The following is a 26307-nucleotide window of genomic DNA, read 5'->3' as shown; positions in this document are numbered from 1 at the left end:
CCTGCCCCTTTGCCTGCCCTGCCGGAAGCTTGGCCGCCAGTTTGTGGGGCCATTTAAAGTCCTGAGGAGATTGAACGAGGTGTGTTACAAGTTGCAACTGCCTAATGACTATCACATTAACCCCTCGTTCCATGTGTCTCTCCTCAGGCCGGTGGTAGCTGGTCCACTCCAGGAGAGTGAGATAAGAGGGACCCCTCTGCCCCCACTGGACATCGAGGGGGCTCCGGCGTACTCAGTCCGGTCCATCGTGGATTCGAGACGTCGGATGGGGGGTCTACAATATCTCGTGGAGTGGGAGGGGTACGGTCCGGAGGAACGGTGCTGGGTGCCTAGGAGGGACATTTTAGATCCATCCCTCCTGACTGAGTTCCACCGTAGTCATCCTACGCGCCCTGCTCCACATCCTCCTGGCCGTCCCCGAGGCCGGGGTCGGCGCACGGCTGGAGCCGCACGTCAAGGGGGGGGTACTGTCACGAATTCCGCCAAGACTGCTCCTCCTCCTTGTTCGGGCAGGCTTCGGCGTTCGTCGTCCCCGGAGTACTAGCTGCTACCGCTTGATGTTCTCTATGTTTGTTTGTTTTTGTCTTGTTGTTGCACCTGTGTCGTATTATGTATTGATTATGTCACCTATAAGTTTCCTTTTGTTTTGTTTGCAGATGTGTGTCGTTGTACGCCTGTCCGTTGGTGTATGTGTATCGTTTTCTTGTTGTTAGTGTTTTACGCACCGTTTGCGTAATCGCTCTCCTCCTGTGTTTTGAGGCCCGTAATTTTGTATTTGTCTTTGTGACAATTAAAGTCGGTTCGACTAAGCTTCTGTGTCCTGCGCCTGACTCCAACATCGCACCACATCAGCCCTTGACACCTATTGCTGTTCCAGTTAGTTCTTATTATACAATTTCACTGTAGAACCCCAAGTCCCTCTCAAACTGCCTCAAATAGTTCATTTTTTCCACCCCCCATACACGCAGAGACCGGCTCAATCGGTGCCTCCAGTGATGCTATATTCTTTCATTGTTTCCCAACGCTTAGGTTTACCTCTACTGTACTCATATCCTTCCATATCCTTGTCTGTACATAATGCCCTGAATCTATTCTACAACGCCCGGAAATCTGCCCCCTTTATTCTCTGTACCCAACGCACTAGAAGACCAGTTCTTAAAGCCTTTAGCTGTATCCTTATTCTAATCCTCCTCTGTTCCTCTGGTGATGTAGAGGCTAACCCAGGCCCTGCAGCCCCCAGTATCACTCCTACTCCCCAGGAGCTATCATTTGTTGACTTCTGTAACCGTAAAAGCCTTGGTTTTCTGCACGTTAACATCAGAAGCCTCCTTCCTAAATTTGAGTTATTCACTGCGTTAGCACACTACGCCAACCCTGATGTTCTAGCAGTGTCTGCCACATTTTTATTGGCAGACTAAATAGCCTTGGTTTCTCAAATGACTGCCTCGCCTGGTTCACCAACTAATTCTCAATGTGTCAAATCGGAGGGCCTGTTGTCTGGACCTAAGGCAGTCTCTATGGGGGTGCCACAGGGTTCAATACTTGGGCCAACTCTTTTCTCCATGTATATCAATGATGTCGCTCTTGCTGCTGGTGACTCTCAGATCCACCTCTACGCAGACGACACCATTTTGTATACATCTGGCCCTTCATTGAACACTGTGTTAACAAACCTCCAAACGAGCTTCAATGCCATACAACACTCCTTCCGTAGCCTCCAACTGCTCTTAAACACTAGTAAAACTAAATGCATGCTGGCACCCGCCCACACGACTAGAATCACTACTCTCGACGGGTCTGACTTAGAGTATGTGGACAACTACAAATACCTAGGTGTCTGGTTAAAAAAAACAAAAAAAACATTGTAAAGTGGTTATCCCACTGGCTATAAGGTGAATGCACCTATTTGTAAGTCGCTCTGGATAAGAGCGTCTGCTAAATGACGTAAATGTAAATGTAATGGTTAGACTGTAAACTCTCCTTCCAGACTCACATTAAGCATCTCCAATCCAAAGTTAAATCTAGAATCGGCTTCCTATTTTGCAACAAAGCCTCCTTCACTCATGCTGCCAAACATGCCATCGTAAAACTGACTATCCTACCGATCCTTGACTTCGGCGATGTCATTTACAAAACAGCCTCCAACACTTTACTCAGCAAATTGGATGTAGTCTATCACAGTGCCATCCATTTTGTCACCAAAGCCCCATATACTACCCACCACTGTGACCTGTACGCTCTTGTTGGCTGGTCCTCACTACATATTCGTAGCCAAACCCACTGGCTCCAGGCCATCTATAAATCCCTGCCTTATCTTAGCTCATTGGTCACCATAGCAACACCCACCCGTAGTATGCGCTCCAGCAGGTATATCTCACTGGTCATCCCCAAAGCCAACACCTCCTTTGGCCGCCATTCCTTCCAGTTCTCTGCTTCCAATGACTGGAACGAATTGCAAAAATCTCTGAAGCTGGAGACTCTTATCTCCCTCACTAACTTTAAGCATTGCAAGTTGTCAGAGCACCTTACCAATCACTGCACCTGTACACAGCCCATCTGAAATTAGCCCACCCAACTACCTCATCCCCATATTGTTATTTATTTTGCTCATTTGCACGCCAGTATCTCTATTTGCACATCATCTCTTGCACATCTATCATTCCAGTGTTAATACTAATTGTATTTATTTTGCACTATGGCCTATTTATTGCCTTACCTCCATAACTTGCTACATTTGCACACACTGTATATATATTTTCTGTTGTATTTTTGACTTTATGTTTTGTTTTACCCCATATGTAACTCTGTGTTGTTGTGGAGAGCAACACGTATGCAGCTCCACTACACAATACGTAAAAAAAAAAAGCGCGTTAAACAGGATTACCTACACATACTGACCAGCTCAAATAGACAGAAGCGTGCTATATGGCAGACCAATCCAAACTCCTCTCTCGGCATTTCCAGCCCACTCATTATATCAGCCAATCATGGCTAGTGAGAAGGTTGCTGTCTTTTTCTATGGTTTAACCAACTAGGCTCGTAATTTAACAATTTTATTCATATTTACAGATGGAATACAAGTTTGTTATTAAGGCACATGTAAGTTCACATGTTCCAGAAGGCATTTTTTAAAAGTTTACGTTCAAATGGCTCTCCTGTGAAGTAGTGACCCGCGACATATGCCTAGTTTCCTGAATCGAGTCACAAATACTGTAAGTGCCTTACAGAAAATGTCAAAGGGGTAGACCATTGTCGAAAAAACCACAAAGGAATAGTGAATGTACAAATTCATGTAAAGAGTTAGCAATTGCCGTGTTTCCAAGATAGAAATTGGGAATTAATAGCTTTCTTAATAAAAGGAGTATAGGGTTTAATTCAAATAGCAGCCCTCAAATGGGCCATGGGGGGAATGTTGGACACATGTTTTAGGGCTCATTCTTTTTTATGTTGGGGGGGGGGGGGGTCTTGTCGTTCTTGCAGCTGATTGTTTTCCTTGTAATGTGTTTGTAGAGACTGGGTATAGAGAAACCAGAAACCCTGAAACCAGAGGAGATATACCAATTTATCCGTTTGGACATTGACCCGGAGACCAAGACGGTATGTCACTTATCATGAGGTGTAGCCTGGTTCCAGATCTGTTTGTATTGTCTTGCCAACTCCTATTGTTTGGTAATTGGCGTGACAATGATGATAGGAGTTGACAAGAACGCACAAACAGATCTAGGACCAGGCTACATGAGGAGTACAAATGATTCCCTCATGAACATCCGTTCACAAGTATTCTTCCATCAGCGACTGTATACAGTTACATTTTTTATGTAACACACAGAGATACTGAATGTCCCTTGAAACAACTGTGAATGAGAATGATTGACAAAACATCAATGGAGTTGGAGGTAACCTTACCTCTCTGCAGACCTACTGGTCAGTAGGTACTTTTGAAGATGGAAGTTTACATACACCTATGCCAAATACATTTAAACTCAGTTTTTCCACAATTCTTGACACTTAATCCTAGTAAAAATTCCCTGTTTTAGGTCAGTTAGGATCACCACTTTATTTTAAGAATGTGAAATGTCAGAAGAATAGTAGAGAGAATGATTTATTTAAGCTTTTATTTCTTTCATCACATTCCCAGTGGGTCAGAAGTTTACATACACTCAATTAGTATTTGGTAGCATTGCCTTTAAATTGTTTAACTTGGGTCAAACGATTCGTGTAGCCTTCCACAAGCTTCCCATAATAAGTTGGGTGAATTTTGGCCCATTCCTCCTGACAGAGTCAGGTTTGTAGGCCTCCTTGCTCGCACACGCTTTTTCACTTCTGCTCACACATTTTCTATAGGATTGAGGTCAGGGCTTTGTGATGGCCACTCCAATACCTTGACTTTGTTGTCCTTAAGCCATTTTGCCACAACTTTGGAAGTATGCTTGGGGTCATTGTCCATTTGGAAGACTCATTTGCGACCAACCTTTAACTTCCTGACTGATGTCTTGAGATGTTGCTTCAATATATCCACATAAATTTTCTTTCCTCATGATGCCATCTGTTTTGTGAAGTGCACCAGTCCCTCCTGCAGCAAAGCACCCCCACAGCATGATGCTGCCACCCCCGTGCTTCACGGTTGGGAAGGTGTTGTTCGGCTTGCAAGCAACCCCCTTTTTCCTCCAAACATAACGATGGTCATTATGGCCAAACAGTTCTATTTTTCTTTAAATCAGATCAGAGGACATTTCATCAAAAAGTACGATCTTTGTCCCCATGTGCAGTTGCAAACCGTAGTCTGGCTTTTTTATGTTGGTTTAGGAGCAGTGGCTTCTTCCTTGCTGAGCTGCCTTTCAGGTTATGTCGATATAGGACTCGTTTTACTGTGGATATAGATACTTTTGTACCTGTTTATTCCAGCATCTTCACAAGGTCCTTTGCTGTTGTTCTGGGATTGATTTGCTCTTTTCGCACCAAAGTACGTTAATCTCTAGGAGGCAGAACGCGTCTCCTTCCTGAGAAGTATGATGGCTGCGTGGTCCCATGGTGTTTATACTTGCGTACTATTGTTTGTACAGATGAACGTGGTACCTTCAGGCGTTTGGAAATTGCTCCCAAGGATGAACCAGACTTGGGGAGGTCTACAATTATTTTTCTGAGGTCTTGGCTGATTTCTTTTGATTTTCACATGATGTCAAGCAAAGAGGCACTGAGTTTGAAGGTAGGCCTTGAAATGCATCCACAGGTACACCTCAAATTATGTCAATTAGCCTATCAGAAGCTTCTAAAGCCATGACATGATTTTCTGGAATTTTCCAAGCTGTTTAAAGGCACAGTCAACTTAGTGTATGTAAACTTCTGACCCACTGGAATTGTGATACAGTGAATTATAAGTTAAATAATCTATCTTTAAACAATTGTTGGAAAAATTACTTGTGTCATGCACAAAGTAGATGTCCTAACCGACTTGCCAAAACTATATTTTGTTAACAAGACATTTGTGGAGTGGTTGAAAAACGAGTTTTAATGACTCCAACCTAAGTGTATGTAAACCTCTGACTTCAACTGTATATTTTTAAGGTTATATCTAATAAACTCCTTCCAAACAGCTGAGTGGGTCTGTGGCCAGTGAGATGATGGCGGTGTTGGCCCTCAGTACCAGTCTGGGGGACATGACGCGTCGTCTGGCCAGGATGGTGGTGGCCTACAGCCGCAAGGGGAATCCCATCACAACAGAGGACCTGGTCAGTGTGTGTGTGTGTGTGTGTGTGTGTGTGTGTGTGTGTGTGCGTGCGTCTGTGCATGTGTATTTAAAAAGAAGCGAGAGAGAGAGCACTTTTTTGCCAATTACGATATGCGTTAGCAAGTGTGCAAATAATGGTTTGTGGACGAACGTGTGTCCACTTACTGCTCTTTTCTATATAATTTCCAATCATGGTGTGCAACCAGAGCGAGTGCTATTCTTATTGTATCTGAGTGATTTGAATAACATGTTATTAGAGTCTCTTGCTGTGTTTGCCCCACAGAGTATTAGTGGAGTGTTGGCCACGTTGATGAGAGATGCTGTGAAGCCCAGTCTAATGCAGACCATGGAGGTGAGAGACCCAGACACCCAGACCGATCTATGAGATTAATGTGTGATTAATATTTCTTATTAGACCCTTAGGTCTTTCATTAATCACACATTTTCATTTGTGTGTGTGTGTGTGTGTTTGTGTGTGTGTGTGTGTGTGTGTGTGTGTGTGCACCCCAGTGGTGGAACAAGCCTTCTCTCACTGGTGTAGAGAGGAGTAGGCAGGAGGTAGTCGCAGGTATAGAACTACTGAATTTATTTAAGCACCATAGATCAAAGCGTGACGAAACCCGAATGCTGTTGTGCTCAAAATATATCTTCATAAACAAAAACGCACAGGAAGCACTAGAAGGCCAGCGACTCCGAATGCCTGAGCTGGACAGGAGGGGGAGCCAAAGCGAAGGCTGGTGTGACAGTACTGCTCCAGCAATGTGGCGCCGCTGACCTTGGGGACGACCCCGGAGACGCGGAGCGGGACGGTCGGGAAAATGGCTGTGGAAGTCCCAAATGAGAGAACGATCCAGGACATCCCCCGCCGGAACCCATCTCCGCTCTTCTGGACCGTACCCCTCCCAGTCGACCAGGTACTGGAGAAGTCCCCCACGACGCCGTGAGTCCAACAGGCTGTGGACGGAGTATGCCAGGGCTCCCTCGACGTCCAAGGGAGGGGGAGGTGCATCGTGGGGTCCAGCACTAGCCAAGGGACTAGCTGCCACAGGTCTGAGGAGCGATACATGAAATGAGGGTGAGATACGGTAATTGACGGGGAGCTGTAATCTGTATGTCACCTCATTGACTCTCCTTAGGACTTTGAACGGCTCCACAAACCGTGGGCTCAGAGGAGCAGGTCCTTCGTAGAAAGCCAGACCCTGTCACCGGGGTGAAAGACCGAGGCCACACTGCGGTGACGATCGGCCTGCGCCTTCTGCCGGAGGACGACGCACTGGAGACAGGTGTGCGCTGTGTTCCATACCTCCTCAGCGTGCCGGAACCATTCGTCCACCGCAGGAGCCTCAATCTGACTCCGGTGCCAGGGCCGGCTGATAGCCTAGAACACACTGAAAGGTGTGAGGTTAGTGGAGGAGTGACAGGAACTGGGCAGGTACCTTCATAGTTACTGTCAGGACCCCCGGCCGGTCCTGACAGTAACTACAAAGGTACCTACCAAGTTCCTGATTTACCCTTTCTACCTGCCCATTTGATTGGGGACGGTATCCGGAGGTGAGGCTGACCGTGACCACCAGTCGTACCATTAAGGCCTTCCAGACACGGGAGGTGAACTGAGGACCACGGTCAGACATGATGTTCTCAGGGATCCGGTTGTGCTGGAAGACGTGAGAGAAGAGAGCCGGCGCGGTCTGCATGGCCGTAGGGAGACCAGGCAGAGGAATCAAATGACAGGCTTTGGAAAACCGGTCCACAATGACCAGGACGGTGGTGTGGCCCTCCGAGGAGGGAAGGTCTGTGACAAAGTCCACGGAGAGATGGGACCAGGGTCGTTGTGGAACCGGCAGCGGTTGGAGTTTGCCATAGGGGAGGTGTCTCGGTGTCTTGCTCTGTGCGCAGGTGGATCAGGAAGAGACGTAAACCCGGACGTCCCTGGCCAAGGTGGGCCACCAGTACTTAGCAAAGAGACAGTCGATAGTACGGGCTATACCCGGGCGCCCCGACACAGGTGCTGTGTGTGCCCAGGTGAGGAGACGGCCCCGCACATCAGAGGGGACGTCAATACGCCCCTCGGGACAGTGGGCAGTTGAGGGCTCCTGTAGCAGGGCTCGACGGATGTCCGTGGCCACATTTCACACGACAGGAGCCACAATGCGGGACAGGATAATAATGGGTGTCACTTGCTCCCTCCGATCCTCTGTGTCATGCATCCGGGACAACGCATCGGCCTTAACATTCTTAGATCCCAGCTGGTAGGAGAGGGTAAAGTCAAACCTGGTGAAGAATAAGGCAGCTCTGATGCTGCTGCTGGTCATTAGTAGCCTACCAAACTTGCTAACTGCCTGGTACTCAGCACTCTATTGTCCCTCTAATCACTCTGACATCAATGCCCACTAATTGGCCACACCCTGCTGACGTCATCAGAGTGCGCAGCTGAACATTATATGCTGGAAAACACTTGGTTTGTTATTTTTGATTAAAACAAAAACGCTATTCATAAATATGAATACAGAACTTGTTTTTGCGTGGATTCCACAACGCGGTTAGCTTTTAACAGCTAGGACCGCTATTTCTTGTCCCGGAATCCCGCTTAAGAGACAGGTTGAAGCCTGCTTGACAGAGACGCTAAGCTGCTAGCCATCAAGGTAACGAAGTTGGTACCAAATTAGTTTTGCAATGGAGCCCTCTTTGTCTGGAGAACTAAATGAACGGTTCCAGCGCTGTAGGAGCTGTATGTATTATGCTTTGTTTCGTTAAAAAACGGATCACTCGGTGTTCCAATGTGGCAATTGTTTACTTGCCGAGGATTATAGGCTTGAGGTGGATTCCTTGATAACGCAGGTCGCCAACCTACGTAAGAAACTGGGGAAAACGCAGAGTGGAATGTTTACATTTTCTACGCCGGTGGCTGGACGGCGTTCGCGCTTGTTGAATGCATCTCCACCTTGTCGTTTGTCGTTATCCGACTGGCCGGTGATGCCCGGAGCTCCCCCATCTGATAGCGCCGTCGAAGGCGCACAGCATGAGGAGAAAGGCAATCAACGATGGTCGCATGTCACGAGCCATGGAAGCCGAAGACAGCAACCTCCCGCAAAGCAGTCTACACTCCCAACGAGAGGCCCGGAGCAGATACAAACAACGAATAGTTTCGCCGTCCTTGAGCCTTATCTTTCTGCACTTTCGTTGCTGGGGGTGCCTGTGTCTGCAGCCGCAGTGCCTACTACTACGATTTCGAAGTCGACGTCGGCAACCTTCCGTCCCTGCTCTGGATTGAGCAGTGATTCTCCATCTGTCGGAGGCCTGCACCATCCTGTGAAGCATGGGAGTGGGTGGATTTCCTTGTCCTTCTCGCCAGCCGTGATTTTGGGAAGCTCCATGGTAAGAAATGTGACTGTTCCTGGTGCAAAAACAGCTCTGAACAGTTGAAACTGGATTTTAAAGAGCTGATTGACTCTCTGCTAGACTGATTCTCTGCTAGACACTAACAAAAAACCCATCATATCTGGCCCTGTGCCCTCTCTGAATCGTGGCATTGAACGCTTTAGATTTTTGCTCTTCACAATTGGCTACGTGATTATTGCAGCTCAATGGTTGTAACTTTTGTTGACAATTTTGATACCTTTTGGAAACAAAACACTTTTTGAAAGGAGGATGGGATTCACCCAAATAATTTGGGTTCCTGGATCCTTTCACAGCATTATAAGGCTGTGTTGAGACAATGACTTAGCAATGACCCAAGCCCAGCTCAGCTAATCCCTACCATTGTGACGCAGAGTGGTCAAAATGCTTCAGCAAATGTACATTACATCAGGGGCGTCGGTAGACACAATGTGGGTAACCTGGTTTGTGTCCCTCTAGCTGCCCTGGGTGCCTCTGCTGATTCTGCAGCTGTTGTGTGCAGTGATCATGTGCCTAGGAACCAGATTTATACTGTTAGCGCTGAGCCGGTGTGCCCGAGGAGGCAGTCCACTGTGTGCAGCTCACCCTGCACTAACATAAAGAACATGAGCACATCTACTGCTGCTAAGCTTCCCAGTAAAGCAATAAAATCAAGTAAGCATCCCAGAAGAAAAGTGCTCAAAATAGCCCACGTTCACAAATGTAGCTTAAGAAACAAGGTTCATGAAATCAATAATTTGCTAGTAACAGATGACATTCATACTCTGACTATCTCTGAAACTCACTTAGATAATACCTTTGATGATACAATGGTAGCAATACAAGGTTTTAACATTTACAGAAAATATATAAATGCCAATGGTGCAGGTGTTGCTGTTTATATTCAGAACCACATTCCTGTGAAGATTAGAGAGGATCTCATATTAAATATTGTTGAAGTAATATGGCTACAGGTTCATCTGCCTCACCTAAAGCCAATTCTGGTGGGAAGCTGCTATAGACCACCAAGTGCTAACAGTCAGTATCTGGATAACGTGTGAAATGCTTGATAATGTATGTGATATCAATAGAGAGGTATACTTTCTGGGTGATTTAAATATTGACTGGCTTTCATCAGGCTGCCCACTCAAGAGAAAGCTTCAAACTGTAACCAGTGCCTGCAACCTGGTTCAAGTTATCAGTCAACCTACCAGGGTGGTTACAAACAGTACAGGAATTAAATCATCAACATGTATTGATCATATCTTTACTAATGTTGCAGAGATTTGTTTGAAAGCAGTATCCAAATCTATCAGATGTAGTGTTCACAATATAGTTGCCAAATCTAGGAAAACCAAAGTTCCAAAGGCTGGGCCTAATATTGTGTATAAGAGGTCATACAATACGTTTTGTAGTGATTCCTATGTTGTTGATGCAAAGAATATATGTTGGTCCGTGGTGTGTAATGAGGAGCAAACAGACACGGCACTTGACACATTTATGAAATAGCTTATTCCAGTTACTAATAAGCATGCACCCATTAAGAAAATGTAAAAACTGTTAAATCCCCATGGATTGATGAGGAGTTGAACATTTGTATGGTTGAGAAGGATGAGGCAAAAGGAATGGCAAATAAGTCTGGCTGCACAACCGATTGGCAAACATATTGCAAATTGAGAAATCATGTGACTAAACTGAATAAAAAGAAGAAGAAACAACACTATGAAACAAGGACAAATGACATAAAGAATGATAGTAAAAAGCTTTGGAGCACCTTAAATTAAATTTAGGGAAAAAAGGCAAACTCAGCTTCATCATTCATTGAATCAGATGGCTCATTCATCACAAAACCAACTGATATTGCCAACTACTTTAATAATTTTTTCATTGGCAAGATTAGTGTGACACTCTGGCTCTATGGACTTTGAGAATTGAGCCAGGGTTGTTCATTTTCATGTGTTTGGGTGTATTTCATTTGGTGGTGTTGGGGATGGGTGAGTTTCATTTTGTTTGTGTCTATGGTGATTGGTCTGTGACTCCCAATCGGAGGTAACGAGTGTCAGCTGTCGGCTCGTTATCTCTGATTGGGAGCCATATATATTCTGTGTGTTTTCTCCTTTGTTTTGTGGGTTATTGTTTCTGTGTTGCTGTTAGTGTGGTTCAGTATTTTGAACTTCATGTATCGTCATTTGTTGTTTTCTTCGTGGTTGCTTTAATTAATAAAGTCATCATGTTCACTCGCAACGCTGCGCATTGGTCCGCTCCTTCAGACGATCGTGACAGAATAACCCACCACAAAAGGACCAAGCAGCGTAACAAGCGGCAACAGGACCTACCTACACAGGAGTTATGGACGCCTCCTAAGGTCGGGACATGGGAAGAGTTATTGGACGGAAAGGATCCTTGGGCACAACCGGGAGAATATCGCCTCCCTCGTGAAGAGCTGGAGGCAGCCAAAGCCGAGAGGAGGTGGTACGAGGAGGCAGCGCGAAGGCGAGGCTGGAAGCCCGTGGAAGAGAGGCAACCCCAATAAATTTTTTGGGGGGGGCACATGGCTTGGGCAGCTGGGCAGCAGGAGGCTGCCACAGGGAGAAAAGGAGAGAAGGCTAACGGAGTACGGGAGCCATTGGCGAGTGGAAGGAGGGAAGTTGTTGTGGCACGGCATGAGAGACTGAAGTGTGTTACCAGTCCGGTCCGGCCCGTTCCTGATCCGCAGTTAAGGCCATTGGTGTGTGTTCCCGGTATGGACCGGCCTGTTCCTACTCCACGCACCAGGTCCACGATGTGCGTCGCCAGCCGGCCAGAGTCTGCCGTCTGCCCTAGGGCGTCTGAACTGCCCGTCTGCCAAGCGCTGCATAAGCCGCCCGTCTGTACTGAGCCTGCAAAGCCGTCCGTCTGCCAGGAGCCTTCAGAGCCTTCCGCCAGACAGGAGCCGCTAGAGCCTTCCGCCAGACAGAATCATACACCTGCTATGGAATCAGCAGGAGCCGACGCAGCCCATACTAGACTGGAAGCTCGGGTTCGGGACCAGAAAGAGCAGCTCCTGCGGATGGGAGCCGCCCTGCTGGAGGTGATGACTGCAATCCGAGGCTGGGGTCCGCCTCCACCGCCAGCCTCCCAGCCAGCACCATCAGCCAGCCATGGGCAGCCAGATCCGTCAGCCAGCCATGAGCAGCCAGATCCGTCAGCCAGCCATGGGCAGCCAGATCCGTCAGCCAGCCATGAGCAGCCAGATCCGTCAGCCAGCCATGAGCAGCCAGACCCGTCAGCCAGCCATGAGCAGCCAGACCCGTCAGCCAGCCATGAGCAGCCAGATCCGTCAGCCAGCCATGAGCAGCCAGATCCGTCAGCCAGCCATGAGCAGCCAGATCCGTCAGCCAGCCATGAGCAGCCAGATCCGTCAGCCAGCCATGAGCAGCCAGATCCGTCAGCCAGCCATGAGCAGCCAGATCCGTCAGCCAGCCATGAGCAGCCAGATCCGTCAGCCAGCCATGAGCAGCCAGATCCTTCAGCCAGCCATGAGCAGCCAGATCCGTCAGCCAGCCATGAGCAGCCAGATCCGTTAGCCAGCCATGAGCAGCCAGATCCGTCAGCCAGCCATGAGCAGCCAGATCCGTCAGCCAGCCAGGATCCGCCAGAGCCGTCCAGCCAGGGTCCGCCAGAGCCGTCCAGCCAGGGTCCGCCAGAGCCGTCCAGCCTGGATCCGCCAGAGCCGTCCCGCCGGGATCCGCCAGAGCCGTCCAGCCGGGATCCGCCAGAGCCGTCTAGCCGGGATCCGCCAGAGCCGTCCAGCCAGGATCCGCCAGAGCCGTCCAGCCAGGATCCGCCAGAGCCGTCCCGCCAGGATCCGCCAGAGCCGTCCCGCCAGGATCCGCCAGAGCCGTCCCGCCAGGATCCGCCAGAGCCGTCCCGCCAGGATCCGCCAGAGCCGTCCAGCCAGGATCCGCCAGAGCCGTCCAGCCAGGATCCGCCAGAGCCGTCCAGCCTGGATCCGCCAGAGCCGTCCAGCCTGGATCCGCCAGAGCCGTCCCGCCAGGATCCGCCAGAGCCGTCCCGCCAGGATCCGCCAGAGCCGTCCCGCCAGGATCCGCCAGAGCCAGCCAGCCAGGATCCGCCATCTAGTCAGGTGATGCCCCTTAGCCCGGTGCTGCCCCTTAGTCCGGTGCTGCCCTTTAGCCCGGTGCTGCCCCTTAGTCCGGTGCTGCCCCTGAGTCCGGTGCCGCCCCTTAGCCCGGTGCTGCCCCTTAGTCCTGTACTGCCCTTTAGTCCGGTACTGCCCCGTAGTCCGGTGCAGCCCCTTAGTCCGGTGCTGTCCCTTAGCCCGGTGCTGCCCCTTATCCCGGTGCTGCCCCTTATCCCGGTGCTGCCCCTTAGGCCGATGCTGCCCCTTAGTCCGGTGTTGCCCCTTAGTCCAGGTGGGGTTAGTTGGAGGGTGGTCATTGGGAGGAGGCTACCGAAGCAGGTTGTGACTGTGGTGGGGTGGGGATCACGACCGGGGCCAGAGCCGCCACCATGGACAGACGCCCACCCAGACCCTCCCCTAGTCCTGATGTTGGTGCGCCCGGAGTTCGCACCTTTAGGGGGGGGTACTGTGACACTCTGGCTCTATGGACTTTGAGAATTGAGCCAGGGTTGTTCATTTTCATGTGTTTGGGTGTATTTCATTTGGTGGTGTTGGGGATGGGTGAGTTTCATTTTGTTTGTGTCTATGGTGATTGGTCTGTGACTCCCAATCGGAGGTAACGAGTGTCAGCTGTCGGCTCGTTATCTCTGATTGGGAGCCATATATATTCTGTGTGTTTTCTCCTTTGTTTTGTGGGTTATTGTTTCTGTGTTGCTGTTAGTGTGGTTCAGTATTTTGAACTTCACGTATCGTCATTTGTTGTTTTCTTCGTGGTTGCTTTAATTAATAAAGTCATCATGTTCACTCGCAACGCTGCGCATTGGTCCGCTCCTTCAGACGATCGTGACAATTAGCAAACTTAGGCATGACATAACAGCAACAATTGCTGACACTACACATCCAAGTACAGTGGGGAGAACAAGTATTTGATACACTGCCGATTTTGCAGGTTTTCCTACTTACAAAGCATGTAGAGGTCTGTAATTTTTTATCATAGGTACACTTCAACTGTGAGAGACGGAATCTAAAACAAAAATCCAGAAAATCACATTGTATGATTTTTAAGTAATTAATTTCCATTTTATTGCATGACATAAGTATTTGATACATCAGAAAAGCAGAACTTAATATTTGGTACAGAAACCTTTGTTTGCAATTACAGAGATCATACGTTTCCTGTAGGTCTTGACCAGGTTTGCACACACTGCAGCAGGGATTTTGGCCCACTCCTCCATACAGACCTTCTCTAGATCCTTCAGGTTTCGGGGCTGTCGCTGGGCAATACGGACTTTCAGCTCCCTCCAAAGATTTTCTATTGGGTTCAGGTCTGGAGACTGGCTAGGCCACTCCAGGACCTTGAGATGCTTCTTACGGAGCCACTCCTTACTTGCCCTGGCTGTGTGTTTCGGGTTGTTGTCATGCTGGAAGACCCAGCCACGACCCATCTTCAATGCTCTTACTGAGGGAAGGAGGTTGTTGGCCAAGATCTCGCGATACATGGCCCCATCCATCCTCCCCTCAATACGGTGCAGTCGTCCTGTCCCCTTTGCAGAAAAGCATCCTCAAAGAATGATGTTTCCACCTCCATGCTTCACGGTTGGGATGGTGTTCTTCAGGTTGTACTCATTCTTCTTCTTCCTCCAAACACGGCGAGTGGTTTAGACCAAAAAGCTGAATTTTTGTCTCAACAGACCACATGACCTTCTCCCATTCCTCCTCTGGATCATCCAGATGGTCATTGGCAAACTTCAGACGGGCCTGGACATGCACTGGCTTGAGCAGGGAGACCTTGCGTGCGCTGCAGGATTTTAATCCATGACGGCATAGTGTGTTACTAATGGTTTTCTTTGAGACTGTGGTCCCAGCTCTCTTCAGGTCATTGACCAGGTCCTGCTGTGTAGTTCTGGGCTGATCCCTCACCTTCCTCATGATCATTGATGCCCCACGAGGTGAGATCTTGCATGGAGCCCCAGACCGAGGGTGATTGACCATCATCTTGAACTTTTTCCTTTTTCTAATAATTGCACCAACAGTTGTTGCCTTCTCACCAAGCTGCTTGCCTATTGTCCTGTAGCCCATCCCAGCCTTGTGCAGGTCTACAATTTTATCCCTGATGTCCTTACACAGCTCTCTGGTCTTGGCCATTGTGGAGAGGTTGGAGTCTGTTTGATTGAGTGTGTGGACAGGTGTCTTTTATACAGGTAACGAGTTCAAACAGGTGCAGTTAATACAGGTAATGAGTGGAGAACAGGAGGGCTTCTTAAAGAGAAACTAACAGGTCTGTGAGAGCCGGAATTCTTACTGGTTGGTAGGTGATCAAATACTTATGTCATGCAATAAAATGCAAATTATTACTTAAAAATCATACAATGTGATTTTCTGGATTTTTGTTTTAGGTTCCATCTCTCACAGTTGAAGTGTACCTATGATAAAAATTACAGACCTCTACATGCTTTGTAAGTAGTAAAACCTGCAAAATCGGCAGTGTATCAAATACTTGTTCTCCCCACTGTATATCTGACCAAATTATGAAAGACAAGCATTGTAATTTTGAATTTCGTAAAGTGAGTGTGGAATGCTGAAAAAATTATTGTTGTCTATTAACAATGACAAGCCACCGGGGTCTGACAGCTTGGATGGAAAATTGCTGAGGACAATAACGGACAATATTGCCACTACTATTTGCAAATGTCATTCCGCTACCTAAGAATAGTAAAAAAAACTTTCTGGCTCAAATACCCGACCAAGTAGCCTGTTACCAACCCTTAGTAAACTATTGGAAAGAATTTTGTTTGACCAGATACAATGCTATTTGACTGTAAACAAATTGACAGCAAACTTTCAGCATGCTTATAGAGAAGGACATTCAACAAGAACTTGCACAAATGACTGATGATTGGCTGAGAGAAATGTATGATAAAAAGAATGTGAGGGCTGTTTTGTTAGTCTTTAGTGCGGCTTTTGACATTATCGATCATAGTCTGCTGCTGGAAAGACTTATGTGTTATGGCTTTACACCCCCTGCAATAATGTGGATAAAGAGTTACTTGTCCAACAGAACACAGAGGATGTTCTTTAATGGAAGTCTCTCAAACATAATCCAGGTAGAATCAGGAATTCCCCAGAAAAGCTGTCTAGGCCCCTTGCTTTTTTCCGTCTTTACTAACGACATGCCACTGGCTTTGAGTAAAGCCAGTGTGTCTATGTATGCAGATGACTCAACACTATACACGTCAGCTACTACAGCAACTGAAATAACTGCAACACTTAACAAAGAGTTGCAGTTAGTTTCGGAATGGGTGGCAAGGAATAAATTAGTCCTGAATGTTTCCAAAACTAAAAGCATTGTATTTGGGTCAAATCATTCACTAAACCCTAAACCTCAACTACATCTCGTAAGGAATAATGTGGAAATTGAGCAAGTTGAGGAGACTAAACTGCTTGGAGTAACACTGGATTGTAGACTGTCATGGTCAAAGCATATAGATACAACAGTAGCTAAGATGGGGAGAAATACACAACCGTTCAAAAGTTTGGGGTCACTTAGAAATGTCTTTGTTTTCAAAATAAAAGCAATTTTTTTGTCCTTTAAAATAACATCAAATGGATCAGAAATACAGTGTAGACATTGTTCATGTTGTAAATGTCTATTGAGCTGGAAACGGCTGATTTTTAATGGAATATATACATAGGCATACAGAGGCCCGTTATCAGCAACCATCAGTCCTGTTTTCCAGTCTCAAAGTCAACAGTGAAGAGGCGACTCCGGGACGCTGACCTTCTAGGCAGAGTTGCAAAGAAAAAGCCATATCTCAGACTGGCCAATAAAAATAAAAGATTAAAGATGGGCAGTCTGAGATATGGCTTTTTCTTTCTATTTTTCGCATGCAACGTCCCCCTGCTCAAGCCAGCGCATGTCCAGGCCCGTCTGAAGTTTGCCAATGACCATCTGGATGATCCAGAGGAGGAATGGGAGAAGGTCATGTGGTCTGATGAGACAAATATATAGCTTTTTGGTCTAAACTCCACTCGCCGTGTTTTGAGGAAGAAGAAGGATGAGAACAACCCCAAGAACACCATCCCAACCGTGAAGCATGGAGGTGGAAACATCATTCTTTGGGGTTGCTTTTCTGCAAAGGGGACAGGACGACTGCACCGTATTGAGGGGAGGATGGATGGGGCCATGTATCGCGAGATCTTGGCCAACAACCTCCTTCCCTCAGTAAGAGCATTGAAGATGGGTCGTGGCTGGGTCTTCCAGCATGACAACAACCCGAAACACACAGCCAGGGCAACTAAGGAGTGGCTCCGTAAGAAGCATCTCAAGGTCCTGGAGGGGCCTAGCCAGTCTCCAGACCTGAACCCAATAGAAAATCTTTGGAGGGAGCTGAAAGTCTGTATTGCCCAGCGACAGCCCCGAAACCTGAAGGATCTGGAGAAGGTCTGTATGGAGGAGTGGGCCAAAATCCCTGCTGCAGTGTGTGCAAACCTGGTCAAGACCTACAGGAAACGTATGATCTCTGTAATTGCAAACAAAGGTTTCTGTACCAAATATTAAGTTATGCTTTTCTGATGTATCAAATACTTATGTCATGCAATAAAATGCAAATGAATTACTTAAAAATCATACAATGTGATTTTCTGGATTTTTGTTTTAGATTCCGTCTCTCACAGTTGAAGTGTACCTATGATAAAAAATTACAGACCTCTAAATGCTTTGTAAGTAGGAAAACCGGCAAAATAGGCAGTGTAACAAATACTTGTTCTCCCCACTGTATATGGACAAGCATTGACAGAGCGGCATGGACTAAGATACAGTAGAATATAATAGAATACAGTATATACATATGAGATGAGTAGTGCAAGATATGTAAACATTATTAAAGTGACTAGTGTTCCATTTCTTAAAGTAGCCAGTGATTTCAATAGGCAGCAGCAGCCTCTAATGTGCTAATGATGGCCATTTAACAGTCTGATGGGTTTGAGATAGAAGCTGTTTTTCATTCTCTCGGTCCCAGCTTTGATGCACCTGTACTGACCTCGCCTTCTGGATGATAGCGGGGTGAACAGGCAGTGGCTCGGGTGGTTGATGTCCTTGATGATCTTTTTGGCCTTCCTGTGACAGCGGGTGCTGTAGCTGTCCTGAAGGGTGGGTAGTTTGCCCACGGTAATGTGTTCGGCAGAACGCACCACCCTCTGGAGAGTCCTGCGGTTGCGGATGGTGCAGTTGCCGTACCAGGCGGTGATACAGCCCGACAGGATGCTCTCAATTGTGCATCTGTAAAAGTTTGTGAGGGTTTTAGGTACCAAGCCAAATTTCTTCAGCCTCCTGAGGTTGAAGAGGCTCTGTTGCGCCTTCTTCACCACACTGTCTGCGTGGGTGGCCCATTTCAGTTTGTCAGTGATGTGTATGCCAAGGAACTTGAAGCTTTCCACCTTCTCCACTGCATTTCCGTTGATGTGGATAGGGGCGTGCACCCTCTACTGTTTCCTGAAGTCCTTGATAATCTCCTTTGTTTTGTTGACGTTGAGTGAGAGGTTTTTTTCTTGGCACCACACTCCCAGAGCCCTCACCTCCTCCCTGTAGGCTGTCTCGTCATTGTTGGTTATCAAGCCTACTACTGTTGTGTCGTCTGCAAACTTGATGATTGAGTTGGAGGCGTGCTTGGCCACGCAGTCATGGGTGAACAGGGAGTAAAGGAGGGGGCTGAGCATGCACCCTTGTGGGGCCCCAGTGTTGAGGATCAGCGAAGTGGAGATGTTGTTTCTTACCTTCACCACCTGGGAGCGGCCCGTCAGGAAGTCCAGGACCCATTTGCACAGGGCGGGGTTCAGACCCAGGGTCTCGAGCTTAATGATGAGCTTGGAGGGTACTATGGTGTTGAATTCTGAGCTATAGTCAATGAACAGCATTCTTACATAGGTATTCCTCTTGTCCAGATGGGATAGGGCAGTGTGCAGTGTGATGGTGATTGCATCGTCTGTGGATCTATTGGGGCGGTAAGCAAATTTAAGTGGGTCTAGGGTGGCACGTAAGGTAGAGGTGATATGATCGTATTCCCGTGTAGCTCAGTTGTTAGAGCATGGCGCTTGCAACGCCAGGGTTGTGGGTTTGATTCCCACGGGGGACCAGTATGAAAAAATGTATGCACTCACTAACTGTAAGTTGCTCTGGATAAGAGCGTCTGCTAAATGACTAAAATGTAAATGATCCTTGACTAGTCTCTCAAAACACTTCATGATGACAGAAGTGAGTGCTACGGGGCTATAGTCATTTAGTTCAGTTACCTTTGCTTTCTTGGGTACAGGGACAATGGTGGCCATCTTGAAGCATGTGGGGAGAGCAGACTGGGATAGGGAGAGATTGAATATGTCTCTAAACACACCAGCCAGCTGGTCTGCGCATGCTCTGAGGACTGGGCCAGCAGCCTTGCGAGGGTTAACACGCTTAAATGTCTGACTCACGTCGGCCACGGAGAAGGAGAGCCCACAGTCCTTGGTAGCGGGCCGCGTCGGTGGCACTGTATTATCCTCAAGGCGGGCGAAGAAGGTGTTTAGCCTATCCGGACGCAAGACATCGCTGTCTGCGACGTGGCTGGTTTTCCTTTTGTATTCCGTGATTCTGAGCCGCTGAATTGCGACGCCACTTTGTCCCTATACTGACGTTTTGCCTGTTTGATTGCCGTATGGAGGGAATAACTACACTGTTTGTATTCTGCCATATTCCCAGTCACCTTGCCATGGTTAAATGCGGTGGTTCGCGCTTTCAGTTTTGTGCGAATGCTGCCATCTATCCACGGTTTCTGGTTAGGGTAGGTTTTAATAATTACAGTGGGTACTTCCTGATAAACTCAGTCACCATATCAGTATATACGTCGATATTATTCTCTGAAGCTACCCGGAACATATCCCAGTCCGCGTGATCAAAACAATCTTAAGGCGTGGATTCCGATTGGTCAGACCAGCGTTGAATAGTCCTTAGCATGGGGACCTCCCTTTTGAGTTTCTGCCTATAGGAAGGGAGGAGCAAAATGGAGTCGTGGTCAGATTTGCCGAAAGGATGGCGGGGGAGGGCCTTGTATGCATCCCGGAAGTTGGAGTAGCAGTAGTCGAGTGTTTTAGCAGCGTGAGTACAACAGTCGATGTGTTGGTAGAACTTTGGTAGCCTTTTCTTCAAATTTGCTTTGTTACAATCCCCAGCTGCAATAAATGCAGCCTCAGGATATGTGGTTTCCAGTTTGCATAAAGTCCAGTGAAGTTCTTTGAGGGCCGTCGTGGTATCGGCTTGAGGGGGGATATACACGGCCGTGACTATAGCCGAAGAAAATTATCTTGGGAGATAATATGGTCGGCATTTGATTGTGAGGTATTCTAGGTCGGTTGAACAAAAGGACTTGAGTTCCTGTATGTTATCACAATTACACCATGAGTGGTTAATCATAAAACATTCACCTCTGCTCTTCTGCTTCCCGGAGAGATATTTATTCCTGTCTGCGCGATGAACTGAGAACCCAACTGGCTGGACCGACTCGGACAGTATATCCCGAGAGAGCCATGTTTCAGTGAAACAGAGTATGTAACATTCGCTGATGTCTCTCTGGAAAGAAACCCTCGCCTGAGCTCATTAACTTTATTATCCATAGACTGAACATTAGCGAGTAATCTACTCGGAAGCGGTAGGTGGTGTGCACGCATCCTAAGTCAGACTAGAAGTCCGCTCCGAGTACCTCTCCTCGGGCATTGTTTTCGGTCGGCCTCTGGAATCAGTTCAGAACAAAGGATCCGCTTCTGGAAATTCATATTCCTGGTCGTAATGCTGGTAGTGATGGTGAGTTCTTCCCGGCTGTATGTAATAACACAAACAATATTTTGGGCTAATAAGAAATAATACATTTTAAAAAAATATATACTGCAACGTTTCCTTAGAGCTCTCTGTCTGTGCCATGTTTTCTGGATTTTTCTGGATTTTTGTAGGACACAGAGAAAGGAAGGGGGGAGCATAGAGTGAGCAATAGAGGAAAGGATAGAGGGAGAGAATATAGCCGTGAAGCCCAGATATCAATTGCTTCATCAATTCTTAATATTGTTGTTGCTAAATGCTTGAGGATTAGGTTCTGTGTCTTAGGTTTCTAACTGTTGACCCCCCACCCCTCCCCCCCGCTCTCGCTCTCTCTCTATCTCTCTCTCGCTCTCTCTCTAGGGGACACCTGTGTTTGTTCACACCTGTCCATTGTTAGATATTGCCCAGGGCAACTCCTCCATCCTCGCTGACCAGATCGCCTTAAAGCTGGTGGGCCCAGAGGGGTTTGTGGGTAAGTCAAATGCAGCCACAATTATAGTTTTTCCTGTGTTTTGTATCATATTGATCAAACTAACACTGTTAAAGTGTTAAAAAATGCTGCATTTCCTGATTGTTAAAAATACAATTTACACAGGACCTTCTAATCAGCAGGTTTTTAATGGGTAGAGTTTTGGCTTGCTTGGTGACATCACCAGGTGGTATAAGTGAATAGACCAATAACAAAGAGAGTTCCAAACCTCTCTTCCAATAACAGCTAGTTTTCAGTTTACATATCCCTCCCATTAGGCCCCCCCCAATGAGGCCCCTCGCTCCCAGACAGTCCTAGCAAACTTTTTGCTAGAGAAAGTATTTTTTGTTAAAAAGCTATTTTTGTGCCCTTTTTACCGTTTTAACTGAAAACTATTACAGTAAGGTACTGTTACCCAGAAACTGTTCCCAGTCACCTTGCCATGGTTAAATGCGGTGGTTCGCGCTTTCAGTTTTGCGCGAATGCTGCCATCTATCCACGGTTTCTGGTTAGGGTAGGTTTTAATAATTACAGTGGGTACTTCCTGATAAACTCAGTCACCATATCAGTATATACGTCGATATTATTCTCTGAAGCTACCCGGAACATATCCCAGTCCGCGTGATCAAAACAATCTTAAGGCGTGGATTCCGATTGGTCAGACCAGCGTTGAATAGTCCTTAGCATGGGGACCTCCCTTTTGAGTTTCTGCCTATAGGAAGGGAGGAGCAAAATGGAGTCGTGGTCAGATTTGCCGAAAGGATGGCGGGGGAGGGCCTTGTATGCATCCCGGAAGTTGGAGTAGCAGTAGTCGAGTGTTTTAGCAGCGTGAGTACAACAGTCGATGTGTTGGTAGAACTTTGGTAGCCTTTTCTTCAAATTTGCTTTGTTACAATCCCCAGCTGCAATAAATGCAGCCTCAGGATATGTGGTTTCCAGTTTGCATAAAGTCCAGTGAAGTTCTTTGAGGGCCGTCGTGGTATCGGCTTGAGGGGGGATATACACGGCCGTGACTATAGCCGAAGAAAATTATCTTGGGAGATAATATGGTCGGCATTTGATTGTGAGGTATTCTAGGTCGGTTGAACAAAAGGACTTGAGTTCCTGTATGTTATCACAATTACACCATGAGTGGTTAATCATAAAACATTCACCTCTGCTCTTCTGCTTCCCGGAGAGATATTTATTCCTGTCTGCGCGATGAACTGAGAACCCAACTGGCTGGACCGACTCGGACAGTATATCCCGAGAGAGCCATGTTTCAGTGAAACAGAGTATGTAACATTCGCTGATGTCTCTCTGGAAAGAAACCCTCGCCTGAGCTCATTAACTTTATTATCCATAGACTGAACATTAGCGAGTAATCTACTCGGAAGCGGTAGGTGGTGTGCACGCATCCTAAGTCAGACTAGAAGTCCGCTCCGAGTACCTCTCCTCGGGCATTGTTTTCGGTCGGCCTCTGGAATCAGTTCAGAACAAAGGATCCGCTTCTGGAAATTCATATTCCTGGTCGTAATGCTGGTAGTGATGGTGAGTTCTTCCCGGCTGTATGTAATAACACAAACAATATTTTGGGCTAATAAGAAATAATACATTTAAAAAAAATATATACTGCAACGTTTCCTTAGAGCTCTCTGTCTGTGCCATGTTTTCTGGATTTTTCTGGATTTTTGTAGGACACAGAGAAAGGAAGGGGGGAGCATAGAGTGAGCAATAGAGGAAAGGATAGAGGGAGAGAATATAGCCGTGAAGCCCAGATATCAATTGCTTCATCAATTCTTAATATTGTTGTTGCTAAATGCTTGAGGATTAGGTTCTGTGTCTTAGGTTTCTAACTGTTGACCCCCCACCCCTCCCCCCCGCTCTCGCTCTCTCTCTATCTCTCTCTCGCTCTCTCTCTAGGGGACACCTGTGTTTGTTCACACCTGTCCATTGTTAGATATTGCCCAGGGCAACTCCTCCATCCTCGCTGACCAGATCGCCTTAAAGCTGGTGGGCCCAGAGGGGTTTGTGGGTAAGTCAAATGCAGCCACAATTATAGTTTTTCCTGTGTTTTGTATCATATTGATCAAACTAACACTGTTAAAGTGTTAAAAAATGCTGCATTTCCTGATTGTTAAAAATACAATTTACACAGGACCTTCTAATCAGCAGGTTTTTAATGGGTAGAGTTTTGGCTTGCTTGGTGACATCACCAGGTGGTATAAGTGAATAGACCAATAACAAAGAGAGTTCCAAACCTCTCTTCCAATAACAGCTAGTTTTCAGTTTACATATCCCTCCCATTAGGCCCCCCCCAATGAGGCCCCTCGCTCCCAGACAGTCCTAGCAAAATTTTTGCTAGAGAAAGTATTTTTTGTTAAAAAGCTATTTTTGTGCCCTTTTTACCGTTTTAACTGAAAACTATTACAGTAAGGTACTGTTACCCAGAAACGATTTGATATTGAGATAAAAACGGTTGCATTGGGCCTTTAACACATATGACACGCTAACTGTAATATGCATTTTAGTATGCACTATGTATGATTTTCTGTCTAAGGTAAGTTGGATGGACAATAAAGCTAATGTAATTTAATTCAATGGTGGACATTCAGTGAAATAAGTGATAACAGGAGAAACATTTAACACAATTAATAACAGAAAACTTTTGAAAAACTACTTGCATGAAATGGAGCATGTTGGCATTTATTGGGATGACTCATGTACTGGAGGCAGCTCTGCAGAGTGGTAACTAGCTGGCACAGCCACAAAGTCATAAAATCTGATTATAAACCCTAACCTTAACCACACTGCTAACCCCCTAATGCCTAACTAATTTTTGTTTTCATACATTTTTTTCGATATAGCCAATTTTGACTTTGCAGTTGGCCCATCTAGCGGAAATCACTCAGTTTTGCCTTCAGGCAAGATTTATGGCAATAGAAGTCAACCTCCAGAAAGCGATGGAGAGGGACATTTTAGAAAGGTCACTTAGAAAAAGTAAAGCGAAAGAATATTAGACCAGGGTTTTGTTTATGTTCAATAAATGGATGAATGTTTGTAATGTTACATAAATGTGACATATATTTATAAATATATAATTATTCTGTTGCTTGTGTCTCACTTCTCTTCACCCTACATCCCCTTACCAATGTAACATCACACACACACACAAATGTCCCCCCAGTCACCGAGGCAGGAGGAGGTGCTGAATTAGGCATGGAGAAGTTCTTCGACATCAAGTGTCGCTCTTCGGGCCTGCATCCTGATGTGGTGGTGATGGTGGCTTCAGTTCGTGCCCTCAAGATGCACGGGGGCGGACCTGCGGTGAGCTACCACTAAGGGGAGTGCTAGTAAGGAAGGAGAGTAGAAAATACCATTCAGTCAACTGGATAAGTGCGCTATCTCAATTGCTTAAAAATCGGTCTTCTCTCTGTTACTTTCACTTCATCTGCATTGATTTGAAAAGACTTGACATATGAAAACAAAATGCTGGAAGCTCATCATTAGTCTCACCTACTGTAGTCCGTCCTTTCAAATCAGCGCAATGAAGGAGAGGAGGCGAGCTGAGGAAATATTATTTTTTTTACAATTGAGAAAGCGCCAGTGTCTGAACGCACTCCATGGATGACAGAAAAATTAGACAGCATTTATTTTTTAAACATTGTCCCCTCCCATTCTCATGTACTCCCTTTGAAGATCTAAGATCATCTAGCAAGTGGCTTCTGGATATGGTTGCCTCCAAAATAGCACCTATTCCCTATATAGTGCAGTACTTCTGACCATGGCCCATAGAGCTCTGTTAAAAGTAGTGCACTATATAGGAAATAGGGTGCCATTTGGGACGCAGATTGACTATCACCCATCCAGTCCAATCAGATTCTCATCTCTCACTGTCAGAGAGGAGGCTATTTTAATGTAAAGTTTCTAACCCTGGGGATTCATTAGATATCAATTATTAATTGACTGATCGACCTCATCCATCATCATGCTCACCGCAAACATACTATAGGATTAGATAAAAGTTGCCCCTATCCACTGATACAGGGTTGGATATGTTTTCATTCCCTGACGGTTTAAGTTAAGATCGGGGAAAGAATAATCTGATCCTAGATCAGTGTTTAAGGGCAACCTACCTCGCACAGATATCGACTGTTGATAAATGCGATGGGTTCGAACTGTCATGACAGCGTGCACTAAACCTGAAACTGCCTTTGCAATTATACATATTTTAATTGAATTGAACTGGGAAACTGAATTGAACTTAAAACCCAGTTTGCACTTTTTCAAAGTGCGTAGTGCTATCTAGAACCTAAAAGGGTTCTTCGGCTGTCCCCATATGATAACCCTTTGAAGAACCCTTTTTGGTTCCAAATAGAACCCTTTTGGTTCCAGGTTGAACCCTTTCCACAGAGGGTTCTACATGGAACCCAAAAGGGTTTCTACCTGGAACCAAAAAAGGTTATCCCATGGGGACAGCCGAAGAACCCTTTTTGAACTATTTTTTCGAAGAGTGTACGATGCAATCTTCGAACCCATACAGTCTTCATGAAGCCTCTTCTGTCACAGATCACTCATGCCTCCATTTTGGGCCACAACACAGAGGTGTTTAATTATTTAACGTGCTAATGGGCACCACTGACTGGCATCGACGTCTCTAGCATCAACACCACACACACACACACACACACACACACACACACCGTATAACGTCTCTCAAGCTCTCTAACTCTTCAAGTACTGAGCGCTCGTTAATTAAACACCTGGTGACACATTTATTCTTACATGTGCGA

General features: G+C 46.5%; 1 protein-coding gene across 1 annotated transcript in view; it reads left to right on the top strand.

The window, feature by feature from the left end:
• LOC311107072 (C-1-tetrahydrofolate synthase, cytoplasmic-like) overlaps window positions 1-26307 on the top strand; it is a 103140-nt gene that overhangs the window by 30834 nt on the left and 45999 nt on the right. Inside the window, exons 17-21 of the mRNA XM_084149532.1 lie at window positions 3511-3597; window positions 5595-5729; window positions 6012-6080; window positions 23438-23549; window positions 24702-24841. Of these exons, the coding sequence (XP_084005658.1) occupies window positions 3511-3597; window positions 5595-5729; window positions 6012-6080; window positions 23438-23549; window positions 24702-24841 (543 nt within the window). The remainder of the gene's footprint in view (window positions 1-3510; window positions 3598-5594; window positions 5730-6011; window positions 6081-23437; window positions 23550-24701; window positions 24842-26307) is intronic.

Source organism: Coregonus lavaretus, assembly GCF_964263955.1.
Source record: "Coregonus lavaretus genome assembly, chromosome: 31".
NCBI lineage: Eukaryota > Metazoa > Chordata > Actinopteri > Salmoniformes > Salmonidae > Coregonus > Coregonus lavaretus.
This window is presented reverse-complemented; position numbering and strand designations above follow the sequence as displayed.